This window comes from Notolabrus celidotus, chromosome 11, assembly GCF_009762535.1.
Source record: "Notolabrus celidotus isolate fNotCel1 chromosome 11, fNotCel1.pri, whole genome shotgun sequence".
Taxonomy (NCBI): domain Eukaryota; kingdom Metazoa; phylum Chordata; class Actinopteri; order Labriformes; family Labridae; genus Notolabrus; species Notolabrus celidotus.
The window spans coordinates 3328094-3352635 of NC_048282.1; the positions used below are offsets into that span (position 1 = coordinate 3328094).

Genomic DNA, 24542 nt, shown 5'->3' on the forward strand with positions numbered 1-24542 from the left:
CATTGCGTTCTTTACGTTGCGTACTTTACGTTGCGTACTTCATTTTGCATACTTTATGTTGCATACTTTACATTGCAAACTTTATGTTGTGTTTCTTCGCTGTACGTTGCGTTACTTTACGCTGGATTACTTTACATTGGGTAACTTTACGTTTGCTTGACTTTACATTGCGTACTTTATGTTGCATACTTTATGCTGCATACTTTATGTTGCATACTTTATGTTGCAGACTTTATGTTGCATACTTTCAATGCAAACTTTATGTTGTGTTTCTTCGCTGTACGTTGCGTTACTTTACGCTGGATTACTTTACATTGGGTAACTTTACGTTTGCTTGACTTTACATTGCGTACTTTATGTTGCATACTTTATGCTGCATACTTTATGTTGCATACTTTATGTTGCATACTTTTTGTTGCAGACTTTATGTTGCATACTTTCAATGTAAACTTTATGTTGTGTTTCTTCGCTGTACGTTGCGTTACTTTACGCTGGATTACTTTACATTGGGTAACTTTACGTTTGCTTGACTTTACATTGCGTGACTTTACATTGCGTGACTTTACGTTGCGTGAATTTACGTTGCCTGACTTTACGTTGCCTGACTTTACATTGCGTTACTTAAGTTTTGTTACTTTATGTTATGTTACTTTACGTTATATTACTTTACTTTATGTTACTTTACGTTATGTTACTTTACATTATGTTACTTTACTTTATGTTACAATATATTGAGTTGCTTTGTGTTGTGTTGTGTAGCTTTGCCTTGTGTCCCTTCTCATTGCTTAGCTTTGCATTGCGTAGCTTTGCGTTGCATAGCTTTGCTTTGCGTAGCTTAGTGTTGCGTAGCTTTGCGTTGTTTCTTTTTTTTTTTTTTTTTTTCTTCTCTTCTCTGTCTGCATATATATTTCTGGTTTGTGTCATGTTTGTCACAAACTGTCAAATATTAATGCAATTTATTCTTGCAGCAAAAGAAAAGAAGGAAAACCTTTTTCTTCTGTGCTTGTGACTGTGTGCATGCAACCATCACCATCCCTCTTAGAAGCTTTGTGTTGTATAGCTTTGTGTTGCTTAGCTTTGTGTTGCGTAGCTTTGCGTTGCTTAGCTTTGCGTTGCTTAGCTTTGTGTTGTATAGCTTTGCGTTGGGTAGCTTTGCACTACATGACATAAAGGGACATTGCGTGGCATTGTGTGCATACATGGCGTGGGGATGCTGTGCGGTGTGTGCCTGTGGTGGGCGTGGTGTGGTGTGGCGTGGTGTGGTGTGGCGTGACATGGTGTGTGATGTGGCCATTGAGTTATGATATGATATGATACAAAACAATACTATACTTTCTATGATAACAATTATGGCTCATGCTAACAATCTTATCATGGCACAGAGATTCTGCTTGGATTGATATATTACAAACCTAGAATGAACTGCAATGAAACGTCTCAATATCCGATTCACTAAAGAATATAAAAAGCTCCCAACAAAGGCAAAGTGTAGGATGAATGTGTTCACTGAGCTTTGTTTTGTTTTCATTGAGATGAATATAAAGGGAGACAATGTGAATTTGTTTTAGCCCTCAAGCTAACAGAACAGATCATCTTAATTAACCTAACATGTTGAACTTTCAGTGTTACTGTTTAAGCTTTTCTATTATTTCTGCTCACTGTGTCAGGTTCAACAGCATATTTGAGTCCTTCAATTAAGAATTCCCTCCACGTCTTTACTAATGATTAGAAAGAGAAGAGAGGGAGAGGAGCTGTGTTATGAAAGTAAATTCTGTCACAAGATGTAATAAAAAATCTCTGCGGTTGATCCTAATATTCTTTTAAGATCACTGATATCTGATTACTGTCTGCTAAACTTCCCGTAAGGAGCAATAAAGAGAAGCATGCCAGAACCTGGGTTTGCTTAGCAAGGCGTTTGTCTGCTCAGTGATCCATTAGATGGTGGGAACAGAGGGATAGCACTTTAATTGAAAAAAAAAAAAAGAGTGAAAGAGATAAGTGACATGTCCAATAAACCAGGGTGATAAAATCTGAGGCTTATTTTGCATGAGTAGAAATTCTGCAGTTTTAGAAAACCAACTCTTTAGAATAAATAAAGAACTGGTTTCTGGAAGTTTAATGGGATGAAGAAGCTCCTCTTTAATTAACTGCCCACTGCGATGCTGCCACTGTAGGATACAGCTATAATTGATTTCTTATTCATTTATTGATCTACTGAGAAAATGAACACACACTTTTAGGTACTCTCATTACAAACAGGTCAATCTCAATAATTGGGATAAAGGTAGATGATCTTTTAGACTCTTGGATCCCGGCCTGTTTCTCTCTTATTGAATTAGTATTCTCTCTCAGATTGATCCCTCTCTTTGCTTTTTTCACATTTAACCCACTGACTCTTTCTCAATTTCTTCTATCTCTTTTTTCAGCAAGTATCGTTTTTTTATTATATTAAGGGGCACATATGTTGTCTTTGGGGCACAGGTTGAGTTCAGCAGTTAAGCTTTTTGTAACATTGCTCTGCGTAACATGGCTTTGAGTAACATGGCTTTGCGTAACATTGCTCTGCGTAACATGGCTCTGCGTAACATGGCTTTGCGTAAGATTGCTCTGCGTAACATTGCTCTGCGTAACATTGCTCTGCGTAACATGGCTTTGCGTAAGATTGCTCTGCGTAACATTGCTCTGCATAACATGGCTCTGCGTAACATTGCTCTGCATAACATGGCTCTGCGTAACATGGCTCTGCGTAACATGGCTCTGCGTAACATGGCACTAAGAAACGTGGTTCTGCTTAACATTGCTCTGCAAAACATGGCTCTGTGTAACTTTGCTCTGCCTAATTCGTCTTTGCGTAATGTTGTCTTTGGGGCACAGGTTGAGTTCTGCAGTTAAGCTTTTTGAAACATTGCTCTGCGTAACATTGCTCTGCGTAACATTGCTCTGCGTAACATTGCTCTGCGTAATATGGCTTTGCGTAAGATTGCTCTGCGTAACATTGCTCTGCGTAACATGGCTTTGCATAACATTGCTCTGCGTAACATGGCTTTGCGTAAGATTGCTCTGCGTAACATGGCTCTGCGTAACGTGGCTCTGCGAAACATTGCTCTGCGAAACATGGCTCTACGTAACGTTCTGCTTAACATTGCTCTGCAAAACATGGCTCTGTGTAACTTTGCGTAATGTGGCTTTCGTAATGTGGCTTTGCATAACGCAGCTTTGCGTAACATCGCTCTGCGTAACATTGATTTGCGTAACATAGCACTGCGTAACATTGATTTGCGTAACATGGCACTGCGTTACATTGCTCTCTGTATTGTTGCTTTGCGTAACAGGCACTGTGTAACTTGGCTCTGCGTAACGTGACACTGTGTAACATTGCTCTGTGTAACATGGCTCTGTGTAACATGGCTCTGCGTAACATTGCTTTGCGTAACGTGGCACTGTGTAACATTGCTCTGCGTAACATGGCACTGCGTAACATTGCTCTGTGTTTTGTTGCTTTCCGTAACGTGGCACTGTGTAACTTGGCTCTGCGTAATGTGGCACTGTGTATTGTTGCTTAGCATAACGTGGCTCTGCGTAAGGTGGCTTTGCGTAACGTGGCTCTGTGTAACGTGGCACTGTGTATTGTGGCTTAGCGTAACGTGGCTCTGAGTAAGGTGGCTCTGAGTAAGGTGGCTTTGCGTAACGTGGCACTGCGTAACATGGCACTGCGTAATGTGGCACTGCGTAACGTGGCTCTGTGTAATGTGGACTGTGCCATGGACAGTGCCTTCAGTTCTGGAAGTGGAGAGCCCAGACTGGATTTTCACCTGTCATTCCCAACTCTCTCTTCCTGGTTTCCTTCTCTATCTGCTGCCCTATCCTCTCAATAAAGGCATAAAAGTCTAAAAATAAACTCATAAACAAAGAAGTGATTTTCAAACACTGTTTCCTCTTTTCCCTGCTGTTCACAAACTAAACCTCCTGATGTTGTTATTCCGTTTAGAATCGATCATCAGTGTCCCAGGGGTTGGTGGGGAACTCCTACATGTGGGCCTTGTCACTGTGATCCCAATAAAGGCTTCGACCCCAGCTGTAACAAGACCAATGGGAACTGTCACTGCAAGGTAACAGGGAAACACACACACACACACACACACACACACACACACACACACACAGATGCAGTGCAGCTTTTGGTCATTCTCTGTTTGAGTGCTAATTTGATGTTACCTTTTTTTTTTAGTATTCAATGATAGGATCACAAAAGTTGACACTGTTTATGTGGAACATGTTCTTTTCAATCAGACTTTATTGATAAAGCACTTTTAATACAATGACATTGTAACATACAGTGCTGAACATACTCTTGATCCAGCAACCATCAAAATAATAAAAAGCTTGAAAAACATCTTAAACATCAATAATAATTTAACATAAAGAGAACACAGACTCATCTGTAAAATGTATTTTTTTTATAATTTGAAATGTATTCCTTTTTACAACCGTTCAAATAAAGACACACAAATAATGACAATAAAATAAATAACTAAATGAAACGAAAAAAAAGGCAGAGAAGAACAAACAAACAACAAAACAAAACAAACAGGCAAAAAACATAAATGTATCACATGTAAAATACTATATTTAAAAACAAGCTTATTTCTACTTTTGACAAAGAAGTTAAATTTGGTGCATTAAATCTTCAGATGTTATACAGGCTGGTGGAAACAGTCAATGATTGAATAACAGTATAGTGCCTGATGTTGAATCTTCTGTTGCAGGATCAAATGCTGGTTTCTCTATTTCACTCTGTTCAATCAATATTCATAATATCAAGTTGTTTTATTTGTTGAATAGTTACCCATCAGCTGGTCTAAAGTTGACTTTTATAACATGGTCACTTTGAGTTCTTATAATGTTAGAAAGATTGGGATTCCTCTCGTAATGTAAATCTAAAGATCACTTCGCTTAGGTTTAATGAGACACAGTAATCACAGTGTGAAGGTCTGATGGGCTAAGCCAGACGTTTCTTTAATCTTGATCTTTAATCTCTGATAACGCCCTGGGACAAAGCATTTAGCCATGTTCTCCTGTGCCTTTTGGCTTCTAGTTCTTTACTTTCTATAAAATAAAGCTTGAAATATGAGACACATATCTACAATCCCTGTCACGACTGGCTCACTTAAGGTAAGTCAGATAAGATTGGATGTAAAAAAAAAATATACTCTATTGTTCTGAACCCTGTCTTTTAATTCTGCTGTGAGCAGAAACCATACTGCATGGAAATAAAAAAACAACAACCCAACAGTTCTGTGTAACAAACAGACCTAACACAGGAGCATACTTTATAACATTCAAGACATAACCAACATCATACTGTTGTTGATGTTGTTGAGAATCGATGAGGGATAAAAGCACTAATAGATTTCTGTAGAAGTTTCAGCCTTCTCTGAGAGACATTACGTCTCTTATGAGAGTGTCACAACTAGGGAGGGGCATTTCAAGCCGAAAAGCTTTTCGACAATTATTGGCATCTATTCCACGATTATTTGAATAACCCCCCCCCCCCCATTTTACAGCCATGCTCAGTCTCTGGAAATACGTGTGTAGTAGTGTGAGATTCAGAAATGGAGAAAATCACAGAGACTGTCTCTAATGTTTTCTTCTTCTTTTGCTATTTATTGCAGTTAGCATTCTTCTTCTTCTGTTACTTAATGCGGTTAGCAAACAGCTTTAAGATGCTCTGTAGCTACCGTCTGGAGGGAATACTGTATTACTAAGATTTTTACAAAGTGAATGAATATTTGAATACTCAAAAATCATTGCCCATACCTAGTAACAACTACAGATATTCCAACAGGAAGTGACTAATTTCTTAGTCTTTTAAATTTAAATTTAAATTCCAGCTAAACGTCTGAAGAAAATGTTCATAAAAAAGTCAAAATGAATCAGAATGTATTTAACACTTGCTAAGTCACAGAGTCTTAGGGTCACCAAGGCAAAATTGGTAAGCTGTGTGTGACTAACATTAGCAGAGCTAGCACCACCAGCCTTCGGTTTCTCTTGCAGGTTTACGTCCATGTTTCTGTCCTGGTGACACATTGCATACACAATGTTTATTTGTACATTCAACCGGACAGCCTACACACAACTTATCTATATTAAAATACTACCAAACTACGCAGTGCCATGAGATGCTATCTGTCATCTGAGCTTGTTTAGATCTGGGTAGTGGAGCATTATTAGCTGGAGCTACAGCCCAAGCCCTACAATATTCAGATATATTAATTATAGATTTAACCGGCTATCAAATCCAGTGCAGACTAGCAAGGTCGACTTTAAGATGATCAAACGCACACAGCCCTTGTAACTACTCAACAACTCTACGCATTATTGCAGAACACATAAAGAAGGCTTTCTTCTCTGTGAAGGTTGTACAGAATAATAGCTTAATGGGATTTAAGTTTAATTAATGATTCCATTCATCATCATCATCATCAGGGTGATTTTTCATCAGCATTGGAGTCACTTGATAATCTACAGCTCTAAGACCAAAAGTGACAGAAAAAATTTATTTATTGTGAATTTCAGCTAAAAATGAGCAGCCTGATCTCGTTTCAATATTCAAGCAACAGCATATTACAGTTTCACCATAAATTGGTTAACTTTAAGATCCTCCGAAGATTAGATTCAACATTTATCAATACATACAAAAATATCAGATTAATGAAGTTAGTCTGATATGGTTTGATTTCAGAGTATTATCTTATCTACAGCAGTCCCTCTCTCGTTCATACTTCATTCTCTGAATATCCATCCATTCAAACATTAAACTGCTCCACACAGCTTTGCCTTCTTACAGCTGAATGTCAACCATGAAAGAACAAACTTTTTTTGTATAGATTCTGATTGATTTAACATTTAAAGTGAGCTCAGAGATGTTTTTGCACAGATGGTTCATGAGCATGAAATTTAACTCTGCCCATCAGTCATTTTTAATCATATGGTGCTTTTTGTACTTTTCTTTTCTTCTTCTTTTTTTTGTTTGTGTTTTGGTTTCTCCTCTCCCTTTTTTTAATTTTAAATTTTTTAAATTTTAATTTAATTCATTTTACTTTATTAAATTTTTGTTTAATCTCAATCTTTTTAGGGAGCCTTTTTAACATTTGGCAAGGGACTAAGTCAAGTCAAGTCAAACTTTTTTTATAGAGCACATTTAAAACAACCTCAGTTGACCAAAGTGCTGTACAGATATTAAAATACAATATAATCATACACAATATAACAATAAATAAAAACAATGAAAGAATAGTAAGAGCTCAATTTAGGAAATAAAAGAGTAAAAAAGTAAAAAAGCCAAGGATTCTTGTTTAGTTGGGACTGAACACCAAGGAGAAAAGATACGTTTTCAGAAGCGTTTTAAAGTGCTCAACAGACTGTGCAGCTCTAACCTGGAAAGGTAGGCTGTTCCACAGCTTTGGGGCCGCCACTGGGAAGGCTCTGTCCCCACGAGTAGAGAGTCTGGACTGATGTACTGCCAGGAGCAGCTGGTTTGACGACCTAAGTGCTCTGCAAGTACTGTGAGGCTGTACAAGGTCTAATAAATAGGATGGTGCCAGACCATTTGAACACTTAAAAGGATGTAAACTAGTCTTTAGTCTAATTTTGGTATATTTACAAAAATGTTAATTAATATGCATGGTCAATTTCAATGAAAATAAATAAATAAGAGAAGAAGAAATAAGAAAAATGATAATGGATCAATAAGAAAAGCAAACATCTGAGTGGAGTGGAACAGCGCAGCATCATATTTATAGAAATGGTGTAATCTTTATGGAACCTGTGGTTCTTGTTCACATCATGCATGGATTCTTGCTCTTTTTCCCCTCCTCTGTTAACGACTGTCCTCTTTGGTACCTTGACATTTTACAATTGTTGGACTGAGTTTGATCTTTGCCCACTTACATGTGCGTTATTTGTGTGTGTGTGTGTCTGTGTCTGTGTCTGTGTGTGTATTCAGGAATTTCACTACCATCCACGGGGCTCTGACTCCTGTCTGCCATGTGACTGCTACCCAGTGGGTTCCTTCTCGCGGTCATGTGACGCAGAAACAGGCCAGTGCCAGTGCAGGCCTGGTGTGATTGGTCGCCAGTGCAACGCGTGTGACAACCCGTTTGCAGAGGTCACGAACTCCGGCTGTGACGGTGAGGGTGCTTTATTTACTCGGCTTAATTATTTGGATCAAACTTTAAAAAAATTGAATTTATCTTTTTCATTTCCAGTTCACGTTTGTTCACCCAGCAGGGGCTTCATCTTTTATTTAGTAATTGTTCAGTGGGCTCATCATCACAACGCACACACTGCAGATTACATTTTTAAAAACTGCTGCATTGACTTTTACCCTGATAACAGTAAGTCGCCCAGTGGGAGTCACTACGAGTATGTGTCAAAACAACTTTTTATTTTTAACAAGGAGTAAACAACTACTTTAAATGAGTGGGTAAAAATGTGTCACTGTCTTACATCTCTTTTGTAGTCCATCGACAGACCGTGTGCTTCATCTGGGTTCAATATTAAAGATTTGTCAGTGCTGTTCTTCAGTAAAATAACATCTTTGTTTCATGTTTTGTTGCTTTGTTTAGTTCGTCCTCTGTCAGGTGGAACAAAAAACTGTCAAGTGGGATTTCAAAGACAATTTCTACTTCTGATACTGGAATTAAAACCAGTTTTCAAACACTTTCTTACCCGCTGAGACAACAAGGCGTGAATAAGATAATGAGTTACTGAGCGTTCACCCTGTTCAGCCATAATTCTGTAATTAAAGTTAGAATTAAATTCACTTCCTCTTTTTTATTTCTTCTTTAAAATGGCCGTGTTCAAACTCTGGATGGATAACACAGATTTATTCAGCTGTATTCTTCTTCTATTTAACATCTTCTCTCTTAGTCACCTCTGTGTTCTCCTCAGAGGACTAAATCACTTCACAGGTTTTCTGTCGTAATTACTTCTTTCAATTTGTAGCTGAAAATCATTTTCTGTCACACTCATTTTCTTCCCTTTTCATTTGTTTTGAGTTTAAAAGTTAATCGAGCTGATAAGATTTTAATGAATGTTCTTTTTCTCTGCAGTCATTTACGATGGTTGTCCAAAGACCATCACTCAGGGGATCTGGTGGCCTCGGACCAAGTTTAACCTGCCTGCTGCAGTGCCGTGCCCCAAAGGCTCTGTCGGTGTGTATAAAGCTCTAAAGCTCACACACAACCTCTGTGAGATTGAAACATTATCTCAGTTTTTATGCCATGCCTTCTCTTCCTTACAGGTGCAGCCATCAGACACTGTGATGTGGAGCGGGGATGGCTGGAGCCAGACCTTTACAACTGCACGTCACCTCCATTTGTGGATCTCAATGCTGCTGTATGTAAATTTATTCTACCCTCACAAGCAAATACATACTCTCAAACACTTTGGAGAAATGTCTCTCTAAGTGATGGACTTAAAACTTAGAGCCCTAACCCTTACCCTTACCCTTTAGAGCGTTGAGTTAAAGTTGGTCACCCTCCCTGTTTTTTGGATAAGCGCTGCCATTTGATTTGAGCCCTTGATTGATTGATTTAAACATCTTAATTCTTGTCTTGTTAATTTGAAAACTAGACTAGTGTTAAAAAGATTACGGACTCTGGTGTCTTGTGCAAGACTTTTAGACTGTTTGCATGAAGAGTTAAAATGATTATGCAGGTGCATATTGAGTTGATAAAGTAGGTTTAATCCCTTTCTGTGGCCATGCAGTACTGTAGCTGAACATAAACAACCGGTTACAAACAAATACCTCAATGATTGTAATAACAATATGTAATAAATAATTGTATAAATGAATGTTAAATTAGTAAAGAATTAAAATGAATGAATAAATATTATTATTATTATTATTATTATTATTATTATTATTATTATTATTATTATTATTATTATAGTAATAATAAATAAATACATTAGATATAATAAATAAATAAACAATGATAATAATAATAAATAGATAAATAATTGTACAAACAAATATTAAATTAAAAATAAATTAAAGTTAATGAATAAATAATAATAACAATAATAATAATAATAATACATAAATAAATACATTTAATATATAAGTAATAATATATATATATATATAAATTAATGAATTAAATGATTAATAAATAAGTCATTACAACAATAATTGTAACAACCATTTTTATTTTTTTTACACTTCTAATAACGTTGTAATTAGTGTCAAGACTAACGTGTTGTGTTGCTCTCTGTTTGTCCAGCTTGATTCTCTGGAGCGCAATGAAACCGAGTTGAACACCATCATGGAGAAAAAGCTTGCCCATCAGCTCCGTGATGTCACAGAGTCGACCGCTCGCCTCTATGGCAATGACCTCCAGATCGCTGAACGACTCCTGTCCCGCCTCCTGACTTTTGAGACCCAGCAGAGTGGCTTTGGACTCACAGCGACTCAGGATGCACATTTCAATGAGGTAAGAACATCCTTCAAACCTGCTCTGTGTGTGGGATTCTCCGATATTTGTTTATACAGTACAGTGAAAAGGTGAGCGGGATGCAGAGTGAAAGCTGGTGTGCAGCTCATAGACTGTATAAAATATGGACGTAGTATCCGTGATGTCACCCATCTGTTCCTGAGAGCTGTTTTGAAGCAAATCGACGGCAGCAGCCATATTGGTAATGCGGAACTCAACCAGGCAGAGTGTGACGTAGTGTGAGTCTCTTAGCCAATGGCTGTGTGTTTCCGACCGGGAGTCACGTCAGTCATGTCCTTATTTGGGCAAAACTTGTAATCTTAATATCTTCTGAACCGTCACGTTAGAAAAAAATTCACCCCCCGTACAGTGTGTGCCATTAGAATGATTAGCTTCATAGGGCCAAGCCGTTTTTTGAACCAGGCTGTAAACATGTTTATTAATGCTGCAAAGATCGTCTTTTTCCCATTCATGTCTATGTGGTTTCCGGTGTTTCTGCAGCCAGCCTCAAGCAGATTCTCGATGTACTGCAGTTTATAGCACTTCCGCATTGGCTTCATCGTTTGAGACCAGAGTTTGCTGCTTGGTGCAGCTACAGCCTTTAGCAGAGCAACATATTTGCCTTTTTTAAGTGTTGCTTGTTGATGTTGAGATTCACCTTGCTGATCATAAACTTAAAGCTGCTTCAGTGAGAGTGGACAGAAGCTCTCAGTGCAACTGGAGACAGAATGTCATGATTTAATTGACAACATATACTACAAACACAGCTGAGAGTGTGAAAAAGAGGTTAGACTAGGGATGTCAAGAACTTACTCAAACACATTTTTTTGTTTACCACATGGAACAAACATCATGTGTTCTCATATTTGGTCCAGCTCTCTGGGAGGTGTTTTAAGTTTAAGGCATTTTTCCATCTGAATCAGCTGACTAAAGGTGACGCTCAGCTGGGGGCTGCAGCTGAGTGACAGGTCTCCACGAGCGCTTTTTTCCTCTGCCGCCGGACTGATTATGACCCAGTTGCGCTCCCGGCTGACACTTGACCGCATTCACATGTTTATTTTTGTCAATAAGAACGAGTAGACAGAAAACTGGACACTGTGAGTCTGAAATATGTTTCTTTTCAGTTCTCTTGTTGAAGTCTGAGCCTTCACTTTTATGACTGTATGTCAACAGAGATTATGAGCCTGCTCCACATGATGATATTCAGTGTGTTTAACATTTTGAACACCTCAATACAATCCGTAGATATTCAATACTGTCAGTTATATACACTGTGTCGTGAAGGAAAATTTGATTTCAAGGGAAAAAACACATTTGGCATTGTTTTTGACATGGAAAATGTTTAAGTTTTTTTTAATGATTAATCAATATTTGATTGTTAACACTTCTAAAGATCGATCACGGAAAATACTTGAAATTCACCCTAGGTTAGACATTGTATAATTAGTAGTTCCATTGATGTGCTGAAGTTTAAAAAAGGAGAATACCACTTTAGACTTAAATTGTTTTAGTGAAAGGTGGATTGAAAAGAAGTTTAAAATATATGAAAATCTTCAGTTTGTGAAAGGTTTTCTCAAAGACAGAACAGACAGTGACATGTGAAGCCTATGATAAGTTAATGCAGTCGATTTAAGGTCTTGAACTTGTGATTGTCACTGTGTTACAGCTCTGTTTTTAACAAACTCAATTGGAAATGTCAATCAAAAGTCATTTAAATAACAAACTGGGATGGTATCTCCGCACAGAATAAAGTCTCAGTTATTAGGTGTCTTATTCCACCCTTAAAAACATATCTGCATGTAGGGATGTGAATAAATAAATGAAAACAGAACAAGACTTCAGCATTAAATGACAGCTCACAGTAACAGAATATACCACATGTCAGAGAGCACTGCAGCTCGTATGATTGATATACTGTACCTTTACAGGCTACAGACGCACAGTACATGGTACTACAACAAGATGTCTCTTTCCTGGAATGGGAGGTAAAGTTGCTATGGCAATACAGTGACAGTAGCTCATGAATTATTGCTGCATGTCATCGCTCTGCGTTAACAGGCAGAGTGTCATTTTACCTGATAAATCAGGGGAGAACACAGCGGCTGAGAGGAGAGAGGAAGATCATTTTAACATGTTGGCATTTTGACACTGAAGTGCTAACTGATAGACATGTCAGACTTTGCTATCAATATTTAGCTTGTACTGTATGCCACATATAGCTAATAAGAAATTGGATGTCCCTTCATGTCAAGTGAGTGGCTGAAGGTATAACACCCCCTCCCCTGTATTACCATGAAACCACTATTACATTTTGATGGCTTGTTTGTTAGTAATTTAATTACAGGCTCTGGAAACAGACATGTGAATCCTCAATCAATCAATCAATCAATCAATCTTTATTTATAAAGCGCCAAATCACAACAGATGTTTTCTGGTCAGGTATGAGGGGGCGAGGTTATTGAGGGCTTTGTGGGTGATGAGCAGGATCTTGAAGTGGATTCGGTGCTGTATGGGGAGCCAGTGGAGGTGCTGAAGGATGGGTGTGATGTGGGCTCTGGAGCCGGAGTGGGTGAGTAACCGGGCAGCTGAGTTCTGGACTTGTTGGAGTTTTTTGAGGTCGGTGGAAGGGAGGCCATAAAGGATGCTGTTGCAGTAGTGCAGTCTGGAGGTTATGAAGGCGTGTATGAGGGTTTCGGCAGCAGATGAGGAGAGAGAGGATCTGAGGTGGAATAGGGATGTTTTGGTGGCGTTTCTGATATGTGGTTTGAAGGAGAAACTGGGGAGGGTGTGTATGTGTGGTCGTCAATGCTCAGTGAGAAGTTCTGCATGGAGGGGAGGAGGGATTTGGGGCCTGTGAGAATGATTTCAGATGTATTGCAGTTGAGTTTGAGGAAGTTGTTGCTCATCCAGGTTTTGAGGTCAGTGAGGCAGTTTGTGAGGGTGGAGAGGATGGCAGGAGTGATGGTTTTGGGGGAGACGTAGAGCTGGGTATCATCGGCATAGCAGTATAATTGAAGTCCATGGTGGCGTATGATGTGACCGAGGGGGAGCATGTAAAGGATGAACAGGAGGGGACCAAGCACCAAGCCTTGGGGGACACCATGTGTGATGGGGGGTGGTATTTGCTGTTGTTGATGGAGATGTATTGGAGTCTGTCTGAGAGGTAGGAGCTGAGCCAGGAGAGTGCTGAACCTGAGGTCGAGGAGGAGGAGGATGTTGAGGGAACCAGAGGCAAAGGAAAGCAGGAGGTCATTTGTGACTTTGAGCAATGATGGTGACAGTAATGCTACTTTAAAAAGACAGATTTGATATCAAACAGTGCTAAATTTCAATAAACCCAAGGCCTTTCATTGTTAACTGGCAATAAAATAGTAGTAAAAACAGTTTTAGTGCAGTTTTAGCAGCAGTAGTATTATTTCAATCATAAGTGCAGGGAGTAAAGCAGAAAAAATCATTGACTGAAATTGTCTTTGACGCCAACATCAACCCACCATGCCACACATGTAAGAGCCTTTTTTTCCTGCCTGTCAGTCACTTCCCAAAGGTTTTCACCTAAAAAGGAGTGTACTGTGTACATGCCTTTAGCCCAAGGACATATACACAGTATACTGTGCTCTAATAAAGCGTTTGGGTTGTTGCATCTGCAATATTGACCTGTCTTGAGGCCAAATGCTGGGTCAATACTTTGCCCATATTTTCATCAAAGTACCTGACAAGAACATTAAGGATCCTGTCCATATTTGCATTTGTGGATTCATCTGCATTTAAAGAGAACATCTTTCTCTCTCTAGTTTGTCTGACAATTGTGTTTTGAAGTGAGCAGGAATGCCATGTGTGCAGAGGTAGGAAGCATGTGCATTAGACAGTGTCAACCTGGAAAGTGCGCTCTGATCATCAGCAACCGACTTCACTATCCACTAGTGGCTGCGACATGTTGAGTGACTGGTCGTGCTCCGCTATGAAAGCACATATGCAGACTTTCTGTTTGCACACACGTTCAGCCATGGATGCTTGGCCTCAGTTGTGGTGGTTGTTGCACCAGGCAGGGAGGAGGTGTGCTGTAGAGCACGGACGGCGGCTTTGTGTGTATCCTCTGACTGATAGCGCATTAGGACTTTTTTGCCATTAGTGCCATATACAGTTTTTTTGTGGCAAACCACACACATGCACACACATGTTTTTGCACCACGTACCGACAGGCTTTCTATTCTCCCCGACTTCATTTAACCAAGCCCATCTCTTTTATAACCAAGCCCATCTTCAATTAACCAGGCCTATCTCTTTTATAGCCAAGCCCATCTTCATTTAACCAAACCCATCTCCACTTATTTTTGACAGTTTTGTCAACGGTCAAAGTGTTGGAGCCTTCTACAACAAACAGCGCATCTATGCTGGCATACTAAATGAGCTTAACCTGAAAAACACTCAAAGTACTAAGAACTGGATCTAAGAACTGGATCTAAGAACTGGATACACCATCGGGGGGCAGTAGAGACTTCGTCGGTCCAACTGCCGTCAAAATTCAACGAAAAAGAAGCCGGCTGCTGACTATGGCTACAGACCATAGACTGTACAGATACGGCCGCTTCTGTCAAGTCCTCAAAAAACTTATTTTTATCACACATTCATCCCAAAGAATCACGAAGCCATAAAAGATAAGAAGATATAAAGGTTAGCTTGCGCTTTACTCTATTGTGTACTATAACCCTTCTTCAACATTAACTTCACAGAGACTCAATAAGTAACGAATAAAAACGTACCGCAGAAGCTGCTCTCAGAGAACCCACCAGCTGTCCTCGTTTAGTAATATACTTCCACAGATAACGTTAGACCGTTCCACACGTGTTAAATTTCACCAGGTTCTGATTATCTTGCAAAATAAGCATCCTTGCACCCGAGCTAATCGAGCATTGACACCTATACAGTCTATGATTGGCACGCATGACCCGCACTGCTCTGCCTCTGGCTAGCTGTATTTGTTGAAAGCAGTGTCAGTTTAATAGGACAGCCTTAATGGGACCACAACAAAGCACACATGGAGTTTTTTCCCCTCTCATTTTCCAAATGACAGAAATCCATTGTGGCGACGGAGAACTTTAATCCATGTAAGTGGGTCATTTCTGGTGAGGAACGGTAACTTCCCACTATTTCATCTTTGAATAAATTACAATTTTTCTGATGAGTTAGGTCATCTCCTTTATGAGACCAGGAGGTGACTCATTCATATTCATACGGGGTCATAGCGGGAAGTTTAAAAGCTTTTCTCCTCTCACATTTTCTCTACAGTTGACACAAAGAAGCTTTTAATGATTTATGCAAACAGGTTCGATTCATCCACCTGATGACAACATGAGCAGAGGGAGCTGCACCCTGCTGTGCTGAACTTGACTCCTGTATGATGTTGTCCTTGTTTTGTGGCTGCAACAAGCATCGTATGTCTCCTTATATTATAATCATATGAAATCCTATCATTCAGTATAACTGAGTTTATAATATATGATTTCAGTTTAATCAATTGTTTTCTTTTTTTTTTTTCTTTAAAGTTTCCCCAACTCAAATGTATTAGTTACATTTTTTATATTTTTAATTCATACATACTAGATGAAACTGAGTCCATGTCATGGTTTGCTTAATTTAGTTTTGTCCTTGTGTTTCATGCCTTGGTTCCTCCCCGTGTTTATTCTGTATTAGTTATCCTTTGTCTCCCTTGAGTGTTTAGTGATCCATGTCTCTTGTTGTGATTCTTAGTCTAGTCTTGTGTTTCCTGTTTTATTTTGTAGTTCTGAATCCTTGTGTTTCCTGTTTTATTTTGTAGTTCTGAATCCTTGTGTCTCCTGTTTAGTTTTACATCATGTCCTTGTGTGTTTTCCTCCTTTAGTGATTCCCCTCTTTAGTCTCACCTGTGTCCTGTGTTCTCACCTGTGTTGATGACTCTGTCTTAGTTCCTCTGTTTCCCCTGTCCCTTGTTGGATCATTGTTGGTCTTCCCTGTACCGGTACAGCGGTTTGGCGTTGTCTTTCCTCATTACTCACCGCTTCGTTAAGCACAGCCATTGTTGTTTTTCAAGTGTGTGAAGACTTACGTGGTGACGTTAATGATGTCATACGCAGCGCCCCTCTGTACACTCTAAAGTTGTTATTTGGACATGGATATTAACTCAAGAAAACTGATCCACATAGAATTAAAACAACATTAATCATTCAGATAACTCAATTATTGATTGTTGGTTCAACTAAATAGCTGGTTTTGAGTGCTGTACCCTTAATAGCTATGAGTTAGAAGTACTGTTCAGGTTTACATTGTGTTCCTCCATAGCACATTTAACATGTCCAGTTTCCATCTATGTGTCCCTCTGACCTTGTGGTTTTGTTGGAGAAAACCAGCAACTCAAATGCTTTTCTTATACATCTATAAGATGCAAGTTTTCCCTCTATGTAAAGCGTGAAGGTGAATCTTTGGCTGCAAATCAAAGCAGCCTGTTTACCTCAGAAGCTTGTGCTGCTTGTATTTATCAAGTGAGAGAAAAAAGGTGAAACACAGCAGAGAGCAACAAAACGTGAGGAGTTTTAAAGAGGTAGAAGATGGATTTACAGAAAGAGAAGGAGGAACAGACAGACAGACAAAGGCTGAAAGGCACCATATGTCAGCCAATCAATCCAACCAATCAATTATATGTAGCAGTCAAACAGCAGCATGCTCCCAAACCCAAATGACACAGAAAAACACCATCACATAAAATGTCAGTCCTCATAATGAATCCAGTTTTCTGTCACACTTTCTTTATGCAGCACGGGAAACCATTCTATCACCAAACTGCTGTGCTGCACATTGTGTTATTATAAATGCCCGACATGTTAATGACTATAACGGGACATAAAATGCTTGATCTCCCTCATTTTAAAGACACATTTGTGTTATGCACATGAGCAGATGGGTCTTCAGGTACACCAGGAGCCACAAAGATCTGATCACAGCTCCAGCCTGCAAAGGTTTCATCTCCCTCTATTCATCTCTCCATCCCTGTTGTGAAAACACTTTCCTCCCTGCCTTCCTTTGTTTCTCCTGCAGCCACGGGGCTCCGTCAACGCCGCTCGGTTACTATAGTAACTGTGTTTGACATTACCTGCTCGCCGGGCCTAATGGCGGGTGTTTAAAATGAGGTGTCAAGTATTATCAGATATATTATATTCTCTTCTTTATAGCTGAGATAAAAAGAGGCTGGAGCTGGATCATTAACTGGAGGTGATGAAATAGGCGGCATGGCTGTATCAAAGTCAGAGGTTGAGGTCAGAGCGGAGACGAGTGGATGTATTTGCTCCAGGATCAACAGGATGACGATAACAATCCTTTACTTGTAGCAGCATGCTAACAGCCAACAACCTGTTACACCCTAATGGGCACATTCTTTTGATTCACTGTCAGGTGTAGTCATTCAGTGAAATGTGAGGCTCTTCATTCCGCTCACTGCAGGGTGTCATTAATGTGACTGCTGGGTTGCGATGGAAACTGACCTTGTTAGAGGAAGATAACGTATTGATGCCGTAAAGCAATCTACTGTATTGGTGTTATAATGGACAGTGATTTTAATTAGATAAGCAAATCAATTCTGTAGATCTTGTTTTTACCATTTGAGTCTTATATCTCAGATTAAATCGGATTTATATTTTTTTTTTTGGCCTTTTTTTTTTTGCTTTTACCTTTATTTGTTAGGACAGCTGAAGGGAGACAGGAAGTGTGGGGAGTGGAGAGTGGGGGAAGACATGCAGGAGATGGTCGACTGGCCGGGAATCGAACCGGCGACCCCTGCGACAAGGACTGTAGCCTCTATATGTGGGGCGCTTAGACCACTAGGCCACCAGCGCCCCAGATTTATCTTTTAATGATTTTGAGAAAGTGATACATGCTTTCATTTCGACTCATCTGGAATGAAGTCTTACTGTCTTACAATATCGGTCTTTTTGTTGTTTTTAAGCTGTAGTGCAGCCACGAGTCACTGGCCAGGGCTATAGCTCTGGTTAACTGCTTCAGCCATAACGCTGTAATGCTCTTCTACCTGGATGTAAACAAGCACAGATGGCATCTCACAGTGTGGTGTGGTTTGACTGTATTTTGATCTAGTAAATAGACATAAAGCTGTATGTACACGCACAGGTATGTGGACGGTAACCTGCAAGGAAGACTGTTGGCTGGTTGTGCTAGCTCTGCTTGTGTTAGCCACTCTGGGTAAATCGTTGTTATTGTTTACTTACAGACTCTGCAATCTCCTGTTAAGCTGTGTAAAATGAACACCCCGTTTGTGTGTCAGTCTTGTTAACCAGCAGCAGGACGAGGTGCTGCTAGTAGCGGGCACTGACAGCGTCTGTCTTGGTCTTTATGTCAGTGTTTCTGTGACACAGCGTGGCGTGTGTGTTTACATGTTACAGCCATGCTCAGTCTCTGGAAATACATGTGTAGTAGTGTGAGATTCAGAGACGGAGAAAATCAATGCGACTGTGGCTAATGTTTTCTTCTTCTTTTGCTATTTAATGCAGTTAGCATTCTTCTTCTTCTGTTACTTAATGTGGTTAACAAACAGCTTTAAGATGCTCTGTAGCCACCGTCTGGAGGGAATACTGTATTACAACCAGGCACCGGTAAAAACAATGAAAAATTGTACTTTTAAAATGAGAAAATACTCAAAGTAACTCTTCGATCTTTACAAAGAGAACGAATATTCGAAAATCATTGCCCATCCCTATTAAATAAATTGTGCCTACTTTTGACTGTTTTATCTTTAGACTTCTCGATACATCAGAGTTTAAATGACCAGGAAGTTAGCCCCTTTGGAACATCACTACCTTTGACACCATTGAACAGGTTATCAGGATTTCTTAACCTTAAAAGTATGATGTCTTAAAGGTTTAAATGGATATATTATTGTTAAAAAAAACAATTCAACAAAACTTTAAAGCTGCTGTGAGGAACTTTTGGTTTGTATCGATTCTGGCGCCCCCTTGTGGACAACATGATACCTCTCATCTCTTATCCTGTACATGCAAAATTTGTATCTTCAGACAATAACCCCATCCTGTTGTGTTTAACATACAAATGTATCACACGGTGTGATTATTTGCCATGAAAATAGACATAACAGGGTGTTTCTAAAGCAAGATGTCAATCATCTTATCTGACACCTACCCCCTCAGAGTGGTTTAAGGCATTAAAAACGACAACAGAGAAGCTATCAGTGTTGTTGTGGATGGTCTTGTTTGCTTTTGTGGGTCATAAAGAGGCATCAGTATCAGTTTCAGTCTGTTTCTCAACCACTTAAAAACTCCTCATAGTGCCTTTAAGTAATTAGAAAAAAGAAAATTGCAACAAATCTGTACAAAGGTTTGTTTTGGATTCTTTAAGCTTCTGTCTTTCGCGATGCCACCACATCATCCATTTTTAACTTGCCTCAAATAGTACCTTCCCTCCGCTCATTTTTCCCATCTTTTTACAGCTGTCTTTATTTCTCTTGTTTACCCCTCTTGCTGTTTCCTGTATCTCTGAGCCAAACATAAGCCTCTTCTATAGCTTCTTTTCTGTCATTCCCTTTCATTGTTTTTTCTCCTTGCAACTTACTTATCCACAATCCTTGTTTTTGACTCTCCCTGTCTGTCCCAGTACAATTCTCTGCATTCCTCCTATACTGCACTGTAAGTCCTCTTCTTGTTTGTTGGAAGGATTTCTTGTATATTTTTTTTCTCCCCGGAGCATTATGAGATATTGCAGAGCTTTATTGGGTTTGGTGCAGCCTGACTGCAAGGCATGATGCCGCGCACTATTACTTTCTCTCTCTCTCTCTCTCTCTCTCTCTCTCTCTCTCTCTCTCTCTCTCTCTCTCTCACCCTCCCTGATGTAAACCCTTTTTGTTCAGAACATTCTGTAAGGCTGTTCATTCTTGATTATCCAGAGTCGCATATGTTTAATGTAAAGTCTATAAATGAAGGCCCTGACCTTAAGTGGTTGAGTCATTATGGTCAAACTTGCTGTAATTGGGGTCAGGACGTGTTTGGATGTTTTTATCTCTGTTGTGGTTCCGGTCACAGCAGCTCGACAAAAGGCTTTATAATGAGGTCCAAATCAGATTCCTTCTCTCCTTGACCCAGAGCATGACGAAATCCCAAGCTCAATGTTTAGTTTCTGGTTCTTTGGGGATACACAAACACAGGCTTTATTTCATTTTACTGTAAACTCTTGGATATAGTTTTTGGGGGCTCTCGGAGGGAAAAAGGTCTGAACTAGTCCTTTAGAAGACTTCCTTTCAGTCTAGCAATGCATGGTTTCTATGCAGATGTGTAGCTCTTTCTGGTGTCACCTGATATCACCAACCTCCCAACTTCCCATAGCTGTAGTTGAGCTCAGCCTGTTGATATTTGTGAGGTATGTATGGACCCACCGCCCAAGACTCTAGGTGCATTTCGACCAAGAGTTCCGGGGTCCCCAGAACTACTTTACCCCGAACTAAAAGGTTCCTGTGCCCCCATTGTTCTATGTGTTTCGACTGCGGGCTGAAGTCCCGGCTAGATTGTACAAATCAGGACAGTGTCGTATGGAGGAAAAAAAAGTAAATGCACTACACCACCAGACCAGTAGAGGGCAGTAAAACAAAGACAACTGCCATTCATCACAGATGACACCATAGAAGTAGACGGACAGGCAGGTATCATTATGAGCAACACAACAGTTAGCCTGTTAGCATGAAGAGACTCAGCTGGTGCTGTTTTAGATGGTGCTATATTTCATCACAGATGGATTCACTGAATCAACACGTGAGAGGAGATAAGCGCGAATAGCAAAGACGTTTCAACACGCCTTTAAAATCCTTTTGAACTCAAAAAGCCGTGGCAGAGATCGGCCGGTGTTTTGGTTTAAACAGCGACCCTGTTAACTGGAGACTTTCAGCCGGATGCATCCCTCATAAATGTCTTTAGACGATCATTAAATATCTGATGAGGATATTTTGAACTCTTAATAAAAACTAAACTAGTTTGCATTCCCAGGAACTCCCTCTGTGTTTCAACAGCTGTGTAAACTCATAGACTGTAAAAAATATGGACGTAGTATCCGTGACGTCACCCATCTGTTTCTGAAGAGCTGTTTTGAGACCAATCGGCAGCGGCAGCCATATTGCTTCTGTCGAGCCAGTGTGACATAAAGAGGCGGGCTTTGAGCCTCCTAGCCAACAGCTGCAGTGTGCCCACAGTCAGCTGTGCCTCTCATTGGAAGACTGGTAATCTAAATATCTACGAAATTGCCGCGTTAGAAAAAAATTCACCCCCCTCACAGTGAGAGCACATCGAGAAATGAGCTATTCAGACTACACTCATCTTTTGTACCAGGCTGTAAACATGTTTATTAATGCTGTAAAGATCGTCTTTTCCCCATTCATGTGTATGTGACTTCTGGTACTTCCGGAGCCAGCCTCAAGTTGATCCTCGATGAACTGCAGCTTTTAACACTTCCGCATTGAACACATATTTTTAGACCAGAGGTTGCCACTTGTGTAAACTCCACAAACACTGACACGTTCAGCTGAAGGTCTCCAGTTTACAGGGTCACTTTAAAAACCGTAACACCGGGAGAGACACATTCACGGTGGGCTGAGAGAAGACTACTGTTACAAGCTGCTAAATCAAGAGAATCACAGCTTCTTCTTTTGAAAAGTACACACACATACAAAAAAGATAGAACAAATAAAAACTAATGAAAGAAAGAGAAATCAAGTGAATCACAGATGTGTGTGATGTTATTGTGGACGGAGGGAGGAATAAAAACACTGAGGTTAATCTACCAATCAGACACGTTCAGCATTGCAGGCCCTACCACCTGAAAGTCCTGGGACCTTTGAAAAGTACTACCCCCCTAGCAGGTGCTTCTTAGGGGGGAGATTATCTACCCCTGAACTAAATTTAAACCCTGAGTCCACCAGTCGAAACTAATGTAGTTCCGGGTAAAGTTCCTGCTGCCAAGAAACGCCTTATTATGCTGAATCTTGCACCCCTCCCCTGCGCTGGTCACTCGCCTTAAATAGTGTCTTTTCAATAAAACCTGCACTTAAGAAGGTTCATTTACTTCATAGTATATCACTGATTTCTATGAATGCTCGATTTCAACCTAATGAGGAAGAAAAGCTGTAAAAAGCTGCGCAGCTAGACTGGTCGGCCTCGCTATGAATGCAGTATGCGTTGTGCATTGAAGCAGTGGCATGCCTCTTCAAGCACTGCCTGATGGGTAAAAGACCACAACACAATACAATATGTCCTTCTGAGTTTTATACTGGTACATCAGCCACACTTTAGATGACAATTACAAGCTATTAAAAGAGTGTCTTATACACTAAACTCTAGGATTCTTTTACTTCTTCACCACCTTGAAATTCTATGCTTTCATCCACACTTGCGCTTTTAGGCTTAATTGATTGAAGTCGACTCTGGTCCTTGGTCCTTGGTGAGCTCTGAACAACAGTAATGTCCTCTTCACCTCTATATATCCTCTCAGTACTTTTCTTCTTCCTCTCTTTCCAGCTTTGAGCCCTCTTCATCATTCAGGATCTTTACAGTGGAAAACCCTAAGTGCTCATTTTAGTAGTTTGGCATCCATGTCTGAAGCTCCTGCTTCCTTTTGATAATACAGCAGCAGCAGTGCTTTACATGCAGCACGCCAACATGCAAGCCAGCAGGTCCATTTTAAAGCTGTATTTGGTTGGTTGGTTGACGTTTCTGCTTCTAAATCTCTTTCCTTTGCTAGTTCGAGAGCATCAGCACATTTGATTCTCTTCCTGTCTCGAATAAACAAACACACGTGAACATCAAATAACTTCTCAGAATAATTTGTAACTGTGTTTAATTTCTATCCTTGTTCAAGTCTGATTGTTTATCTTCTGTGTCTTTCAGAACATTGTCCGAGGATGCAGCGTGCTCTTGGGTCCTGGTACCTCTGGGCTTTGGCGGGCCCTCGCTCAGAGTCAGAACCACATCCCTGGTGGTGGTCCGGCCGAGCTGACGGAGCTGCTGGATCAGTACTCCCAGAATCTAGCCCAGAACATGAAGCTCACCTACCTCAACCCTGTGGCGCTGGTTGCTCCAAACATAGGTGAATTTAGAACGAATACACACACACTGACACACACACAGTCACACACAGACATGAAACAGAAGCCAATCCCCAGTCAGATGCAATAAAGGAGCATGAGACTGTAATAAAATCTTAATCTGTACACAGGATTTGAAGCGCTTTTCTCATAATGCTGTAAATCACTGCTGTGAAATCAGCCAGAATGACTCATTGTAAAGCGGGAGATAAACAGAGCTAATGCAAATGATGATGACAAGGCCAGAGCGCTGGCAGCAGCATTCAGAATTTCACACTCCCACACACACACACACTCACACACACACAGACACACATACAGCAGCGCTAATGCTTTCAACAGGCATACAGTATAAAGCCTTAAGCACTGGAGCGCTGGCCAACATACATCACTGAGACTTACAAATGCTGAACACATTCAAGATCACACACATTGAGTTAAAGACACACACATGTGCAAAACACACACACACATTCTGAGACCTTTGAGTTTACAGTCACTCTCTCACAAACACAAACATGTACACATTCCCATACAGGTTTGGCCGTATACACTGCATCATTTAGTTTCTGGCATCCTTTCTCTGGTACATTTAAGTCTCTTTCACATTTCTCTGTCCCTTCACATCTTTGAAAATCCTGTGAAATTATTTGTACGAAGGACAAAAACGAGGTTTGTTGGAATAGCAGCTGCAGAGCTCTAGCAAAAATGAAACCAGACATTGAATTTTACTCTCAGATAATGTTCTTTGCCGTGCACACAGATTTGATTTATATGAAATACCACACACCCCCGAACTCGTAAATCACCAAAGTAACCAACTTGCTTATTCCAATCCAGTCCGGTTAAATTGTTAATCCTGTTAAGACCTGAACAAATATAGGTTTTCTTTCATGTCACTGGATGCTCTTCTCTGTAACTCTCAC

At 40.0% G+C, this 24542-nt stretch overlaps 1 protein-coding gene across 1 annotated transcript in view; it reads left to right on the forward strand.

Annotated features, from left to right (window-relative positions):
- Positions 1–24542, forward strand: part of celsr3 (cadherin, EGF LAG seven-pass G-type receptor 3) — a 205727-nt gene that overhangs the window by 140137 nt on the left and 41048 nt on the right. Inside the window, exons 16-21 of the mRNA XM_034695247.1 lie at positions 3989–4109; positions 8006–8189; positions 9114–9215; positions 9305–9399; positions 10290–10499; positions 23420–23618. Of these exons, the coding sequence (XP_034551138.1) occupies positions 3989–4109; positions 8006–8189; positions 9114–9215; positions 9305–9399; positions 10290–10499; positions 23420–23618 (911 nt within the window). The remainder of the gene's footprint in view (positions 1–3988; positions 4110–8005; positions 8190–9113; positions 9216–9304; positions 9400–10289; positions 10500–23419; positions 23619–24542) is intronic.